General features: G+C 48.1%; 1 protein-coding gene across 1 annotated transcript; it reads left to right on the forward strand.

Annotated features, from left to right (window-relative positions):
- The first annotated feature begins 564 nt into the window (after positions 1-564).
- LOC139049663 (uncharacterized) lies at positions 565-3566 on the forward strand. Its single transcript, XM_070525356.1, has one exon. The coding sequence runs from the start codon at positions 595-597 to the stop codon at positions 1783-1785; it is 1191 nt and encodes a 396-aa protein (XP_070381457.1). The 5' UTR covers positions 565-594; the 3' UTR covers positions 1786-3566.
- Positions 3567-7933: the final 4367 nt, after the last annotated feature.

The raw sequence follows: 7933 nt of genomic DNA on the forward strand, positions 1-7933 counted from the left end.
GTGGCACACAGGCCTGTGGACTTACATGTGCTGTTACACTGACACATTAGTTAATTTCCCAGGTATATTTCACAAGCTTTATGCGAAGCAGAAAAGAAGATTTGGGTTGTTCCACAAAGTTGCGTGAAAAGCTGTCTCGCTCGGGTCTCATTAATCTGGTACAGTGCTGCCGTGAGAAGCCAGTATGCTGTCAGAAAGAACTCTCATCCACGAATGTTTATGTAGCTATTTTGCATTGAACACACGAATTATATGCGCGCTCAAAAGTGTAAAGAACGAGAGACTACTGTCGAAACTAGCAGTAATAACCCTAAAAGTCAACGTTGCCTATTTCTGAATTCCTTATTTAATATGGATATCGTACATCAAAATCGATGTTCTAGCACTGCACGATGTACCTGTCGATGGTACGAACACTCTTGCTCTTCTAGAAATGCGGCACTTGACGCCGTGGAGTGATAGCGGATCTTGGCTCTCAAAATGCAAATGTAAACATCAGCGCATCAGCACGTCGTACTATTCACATAGCCAAAACGTACACTCGAAAAGCATGTCAGACGCGTCTTGGCTACCGAAGTGGAAGGACGTGCTATCATGTGCTCCCTTGTAGGGGCGGTTTCAGCGGCCCGTGTGGGCCGTGGTATCAGGTGTACTGAAAAGCCGGCTGAAGACTACCAGGTTGTTCTGCCTCATCTGCCCACAGGTGCTTCTGTTTTAAACACCGTTTTTTTGCATGCCGATGTGAAAGCCAGGCCATATCGAGTGGAGCATGTCCGAGATAGCCTTGCACGTCTTTCGTTGCTGCCGGAAGTGGTGGCCCTCGGGGCATACCAAATGAATCACCTGTGGGCAGTGACGTTTAAGGACGAGGAAGGCAAGAGGAAGATATTAGAAGCTGAAGCGTTCAACGTTAAAGACCACCGCTGCATGGTCATCGACCCGCGTGACCGAGGTGTCCGACTGAAGCTATACTGGCTGCTTCATGACGTACCGGACGAAGACGTGCGAGTGGCTTTGGCGCCGTTTGGAAAAGTGACGGAAATTAGCAGAGACAAGTGGAAGGTCAAGGGCTGCATTGACAAAGGATCAACCACCCGCTCGGTGACGCTGAAATTAAATGTGGGCCTCACTGTGGACGACCTACCACACCAACTGCGTGTTGCTGAGGATATGGCGCTCGTCTTCGTTCCTGGCAGAGCGCCGCTCTGCCTCCGATGCCGTGGCATCGGACACATCCGGCGAGAGTGCCGCGTTCCACGATGTGGGGTCTGTCGTCGCTTCGGCCACGATGATTCCCAATGTGTGCGCTCTTATGCCAGCGTTACAGGCCCACTCCAAAGGGACCTAGTATCCGAACACATGATGGACGCCGCAGATGCCGAAGAAGCTAGCAGGGAGGACAACGACGTGGCGAAGACTCCTGCAAAGCCCCTTGAACCCTCCCCAGGAGCTGTCCAGGAAGCGACCCTGGGGGGTGAGCCCTTGGCTGCAGCCCCGGAAACGAAGCCAGAGACTGCGACATGCGACGCAGGCGTGAACGCAGCAAGCGCGTCATCGTCACTGCCGCAAGAAGTCGGCCAGGAAGCAACGGACGTCGAAATGATTACGACCGGAAGCATCGCTGCAAAGCGTGCTCACGAAGACACTGGCAATGCAGGAATAACTACTGCGTCGGGCACCGGCGAACCTCCAACGAAGGCATCGACTACGCGGCGGTCTATGCGCAAACCGCAGCCGAACGTGCCGCCTGGCAGTAGGGTGGCCCCTAAAACGCCTCCGCCCTAGCGGAGGACCCGTTCCAGTAGCCTTCAACGATGACTACAAGAACCCCACAGCTTCGATGTGAGTAGGACGCTTGGCCAAGCAACCCCATGAGATGGCGTCTAACTTTAAATCTAGCCTACGCGTTGCGACATTGAATGTGCGAGGAATGTGTTCGCGCAGGCGGCAGTGCCAGATTAGTCGCATGCTTTTAGAGAATGACGTTGACCTTCTGGCTGTGCAAGAAACAAAAATTGAGAGTGAGGAGCAAACAGAACAGATGGTTCAAGTTTTTCGATCTAGATACAGTGTATGTGTGTGCCATGCTGTTGGACGGTCAGGAGGCTGCGTCATTTTTATTCGCAATAGCATATCGGTTGTGGAAAAAGTGTCCACCTGCGAAAGTGGGAGACTTGTAGCATGTGATTTTATTTTTGCTGGTCTACTGTGGCGCGCTGTCTGCATCTACGCACCGAACAAAATTCATGAACGCGAAATTTTTTTTAAGTATGCTGAAGGATTTTTGAAAACAGAACGACATGTTGTGCTTCTTGGGGATTTCAACTGCGTCTGTACAGCTGAAGATAAAACGACGAGCCTCAAAGTACGCGATAGAAGCGCTGAGCTGTTGAACGCGATAGTAAATGAGAGAGAGCTTGAGGACATTGGTTATGCAATGACGCGAGATGGCCAAGCACGGTATACGCACTTTCAAGGTGATTCCCATGCGAGGCTTGATAGAATATACGTACCGGCGAAGTTTGTACCACTGTGTTCCTCTTATGAAACACAATATCTCAGTTTTAGCGATCATAGTTTGGTCTCGATTACGATTGGCGAAAAACGAAAGAGTGTCAAGTTTAATTGGTTCCTGTGGAAGTTCAATGAAAAACTGCTGCAAGATGAATTGTTTGTCACGAGAGCCAAGGAGTATCTTTCAAATGCCCTGCATACGGAAACCAACTGTTTCATATCAGTGTGGGAGCAGTTTAAATGCGACTTTAAAATTGCTGCCATCGATAGAGCATGCGTATTGCGTCACAAGGAAAGGCAACAAGAGGAACAGTTACACAGTGAACTGGTGTACATGTTAGGGGTAGAACATGAAGTGCCTGGAGCGTTTAAAAAAGAAATACGAGAGGTGAAAGCGAAACTCGAGTTGATCGACGAAGATAAGTACCGCGGCGCAATGATAAGGGCGCGCACTGAAAAGTTGTGGCTGGGCGAAACGCCCAATAAGCGTGTGCTAAGTGAAGAAAAGAAGCATGCTGCAAATAAGGAGATAAATGAAATTCGCTATTACAACAAAATTACACGAGAAAGCGAAGAAATAAAACGTGCATTTGTTGATTTTTATACCGAACTTCTTGGAGGAAGAATTTATGACCCCGAGTACTTCAAAGCCCACTTTCTAACTCTTATGCCAAGATTAGAGGACACGGTTAGAGAATCACTGGAATCTGAAATTACCGTGGCCGAAATTGAAGCGGCAATCGATGACTTGGGTAATGGCAAGTCACCTGGGCCAGATGGACTGGGCGCAGCCGTATACAAATTTTTTAAGGCAGAAATGGCAGTGGCTTTACACCGAGTGATCGCTGAATGCTATGGAAAAAAGCAAGCGCCTCTCTCGTTCAGGACAGCGCACGTAGTAATGATCCCCAAAACTGACGATCCTGCAAAATTACTTTCAGTTGAGTCCTACCGTCCCATTAGTTTGACCAATACAGATTATAAAATATACATGAAAGTGTTAGCTAGAAGGCTCCAAAACGTTATTAAGTCCCTCGTTGGCCCGCATCAAACCTGTGGCATTAAAAGTAGAACAATTTTTACGAACATACACATAGCAAGAAGTATTCTGGAATGTTGTGACGCAATGCATGACCGCGTAGCTATGATTCAGCTAGATTTACATAAAGCGTTCGACAAAGTTGTACATGAAGTTCTGTTTTTATTGCTGGAGCACGTAAATGTTGGATCTGTAATTACTGAAGGCGTTAAAATGGTGTATCATGATTGCACAGCCAAATTAGTGATCAACAAAGAATTAAGTATGTCAATTCCTGTGCGGTCGAGTGTGAAACAAGGATGTGCGTTGTCCCCACTACTTTTTGCGATATACTTGGAGCCGTTTTGTTTACGTTTGCTTGCAACACCATGTATTCGAGGCTTCACTTTTTTCAGCAGTGAAGTTAAGGTCTTAGCGTACGCGGACGACATAGCCGTGTTTTGCACTGATGCTAGAAGCGTGCAGGAAGTTGTCAGTGTTGCTAAGGCGTTCTGCACAGCAACTGGTAGCGTGATCAGTTGGCCGAAATGCCTTGGATTTTGGCATGGCAACTGGCAGAGCACCCCCGAGGTGTACTGTAATATGAATTGGACCGTCTCCCCCGGAAATTACCTCGGTGTCCCGCTAAATAACTACCTCAATGCTGATGAATATTGTTCTGAGGAAAATAAACGCGTCAAAAATGCTACCGATAAATGGGGTGGCCATAACTTCTCAATGTTCGCAAGAGCTTCCGTTTGTAATATGTTTTTAATTGCAAAAGTGTTCTACGTGTTGCAAGTGATGGCCATGACAAGAACTTCGGTTCAAAAAATCCACCGAGTGTTTGCGACCTTTATTTGGGGATCGCAATGGGAGCGCACAAGCCGGTGCAATTTGTTTCACAAGGTGAAAAATGGTGGGCTAGGGCTCTCACACCTGTTTTTCAAGCAGCTAGTAAGCAGATTCTTCTTTGTGCGGGACCAAACTGATGTGTTTTTGAGAACTGTGATCCAAGCACGATTGCAGGATTATCTATCTGACTTTGTCGTGTCATCTGTTTCTTTTGGAGCTGGACCGCTCAGTCCTTATTTGCGTGAAGTGGTTACTTCTGTACGTCTGCTCAAGGCAAGGTTCTCATATGAATACTTGTGTGATGTCACGAAAAAGCGTTTGTATTCTGATATTCTCGATGTATTTTTACCATTACCGGTTTACCGAGCTGCCTACAGGCTAGGTCCTGAGCGCGATGTGCTAAAGCGCGTTAAAAAAATGCCAGTGAGACCCTCTGCTAAAACGTTCTTTTTTCAATTACATACTGACACTCTCCCTGTAAAGCCATGGTTACAAAGCAAAGGTCTTTCTGTACCTTGGTCGGTAAACTGCTTAATCTGTAATAAGCCAGAATCAATTGAGCATATTTTTATTGACTGCCATGACGCCGTATTTCTGTGGGACGTCCTACAAAGAACACTTAAAAAAGAATTGCCGATAAGCCCTTTTGGAATCCGGTTTCTTCCACGTGCAGAAACAGGGGAAGCGCCGAGTGATATGCTAATGCTGCTTTGCATGCATAGCGTATGGAAGACGAGAATGGACATCAGACATTGTCATATACAGGCTCACTCAGCAAGACACTATTTTGTTGAGAGCATTATATACACACGCGACTTGTTCAGAGCACTATGTGAACCCCCGGAATGGCTTCCTGTACTAGACCAATTGGCTTCTGTGAAGCCCTTCTAAACACCTTACACTGGCCGAGCTGTGGCTGGTGTTTTTAGAATATGTACATGTCGTGTAATTGATCTTTTTGTTTGCGTTTGTGAAAAGGCAATAAAAAAAAAAAAAGTCAGCGGTGGTGCAGTGGTAAGATGTCGGGCTGGGAATCGTGAGGTCGCATGTTCGAATCCTAGGCGAAGACGTTTTTTTTTTTAATTTTTTTTTTACTTTTATGTTTTTCTTTTTTGTACTAACAAATTTACATAACCTTACGGACGTCTCTGTCAATTTTTAATTAAATATTGATCAAGAACTACAGAACTTTCTACTACAGGACGTCACACTACAGACAACAGAACTACAGACAACAGAACTACAGACAACAGAACTACAGGCAACAGAACTACAGGCAACAGAACTACAGGCAACAGAACTACAGGCAACAGAACTACAGGCAACAGAACTACAGGCAACAGAACTACAGGCAACAGAACTACAGAAACAACGTCCCAAAATACGACAGACTGTTAAAATTTCCTGTTGTGTTTTTCAACTGGGTCTGGAGACCAGCATTCGCAAGGCACTTGAGAACTTCGTCTAATCGATGAAGATGTTGGCTGAAGTCAGACGAAAAGATGACAATATCGTCCAGATGAGAGGCATGTCTTCCATTTTAGACCACGAAGTACGTTGTCTATCATACGCTCAAATGTGGCAGGAGCATTACAAAGGCCAAAAGGCATCACGTTAAATTCATAAAGGCCATCCGGTGTAGCGAATGCGGTCTTTTCTTTGTCAGTCTCGTTCATCGGAATTTGCCAATATCCTGATCGAAGATCAAGGCTGGAGAAATACTCCGCCCCTTGTAGTGTGTCCAAAGCGTCGTCAATTCGAGGTATTGGATATACGTCCTTGCGTGTGATCTTATTGAGCGCTCGATAATCGACGCAAAGGCAAACTGAGCCATCTTTTTTCTTTACCAGGACCACGGGAGACGCCCATGGGCTAGATGAAGGTCGTATTACCTTCCGCGCAAGCATGTCAGCGGCCTGTTGTTCAATGACCTTTCGTTCGGACGGCGATACACGATAGGGGCGTCGTCGTATTATAGCGGAACCATCGGTTTCGATGCGGTGTGTAGCCGCAGGAGTTTGGCTCAACACAGGGGAACAGCTATCGAAACAGGCTTTGTGTTTTGCCAAGACCACCATTAAGGCTTCGGACTGCGCGGCTGTTAGGTCGGAACCAAGAACGGCCGGAGGAGGGAAAGAATCATCCAAACCTGAGGGTGGTGCTGGCGATGAACAAGGGCAAAGCGTGACTAGAGAGATAGGTTGAGTGTCGGCGAGGGTTGCCACAGTCATCCCTTTGGGCAGCATCACAGGATCTGGGGTCGTGTTGCAAGCAGACAGAAGGGCGCGGCCGCGTGAAAACCGGACGAGACAGGTGGCAATGAGAATGCCGCGAGAAGTACAGCGGGAAGAAGGGGCGACTAGGGCGTCTCCGTAGGCGATCTGACTGGATGTTATGGCTACAACGTCTTCGTGACCAGGACGCAGGACGTAGTCTGCAGCGATGGCCAAGTTCACGCATGAAAGTCAAGAGTCCGCAACAGGTTCAAGCTCTGTATCCGTGATGTGGACAACTTCCTCTCTACATGAAATGACGGCTGAAGCAGAATGTAGGAAGTCCCAACCCAGTATAAGTTCATGGATACACGTTGGAAGGATGATAAACTCGATGTGGTGGCGTATGCCGTCGATGACAACACGAGCAGTACACTGTCCGTCAGGGTGAATGAATGCATTATTAGCACCACGCAAAATAGGTCCAAGATAAGGCGTTTTTACTTTACGGAGCCGGGAACACAGATCACTCCGAAGAACAGAAACGGCGGCACCGGTATCGATGAGAGCTGACGCGGCAACACCTTCGACAGTCACAGAAAGCATGTTGGCCGGGCGAACAGGAGGAGTTTTCGAAGACCGATAAGAAGCAGTTTCCCCTCCAAAAACTGCAACAGTTAGTCTTCCGAGTGCTGGTCGACAAAATGGGAAGTGGGACGAAGCGGTGATGTAGAGCGCCGGTAAGGGGATGGAGAACGACGTCTGGCCGAACGGGAACTATGAGGCAGATTGGGAGCAGCTGGTGGAGACGGAGAACGCTGTTGAGGGAACGAGTGCGGTCCGGTATAGTAGTCGTCTGATCGGCGAGTGCGGTCTCTTTCGTGCTCATCATAGCCTCGCCTTTCATCCTGCTGGCGCCGGCGGCAGAAGCGAGATATATGGCCGCGTATACCACAGTAAAAACAAACCGGACGAGGTGGACGCCACTGAGGGTACGATGGCGCAGCAAGTGCTCTGGTTCCCATCGAAGCCAAATGGTAATAGGAAACGCCAGCAGGCACGGAAGTCACGGTAGCGGTGGGTAGCGAAACAACATCCGCGTAGGTAGGTGTGGAGCACGCTACCGGAGCAAGATGCGTCGTGGGTGTAGTCATCGCTGTCAACTCCTGCTTTACGACCTCGCGCAATCGAAGGTGGGGGTTGGTGCGCAGGCAGCAGGGGGACGCTTTAGGTCTTGTAGTTGAAGCTCCTCGCGGATGATGGTGCGGATAAGAGCACGTAGATCTGGAGAATGAGGAACCTGAGGATCGCTGCTGTCATGTGGAAGACGAAT

Source organism: Dermacentor albipictus, chromosome 9 (genome assembly GCF_038994185.2).
Source record: "Dermacentor albipictus isolate Rhodes 1998 colony chromosome 9, USDA_Dalb.pri_finalv2, whole genome shotgun sequence".
Lineage (NCBI taxonomy): Eukaryota > Metazoa > Arthropoda > Arachnida > Ixodida > Ixodidae > Dermacentor > Dermacentor albipictus.

What these genes read in the sequence shown, in the direction of transcription:
- LOC139049663 (XM_070525356.1), top strand. Translation starts at nt 595, where the DNA reads ATGTGCTCCCTTGTAGGGGCGGTTTCAGCGGCCCGTGTGGGCCGTGGT.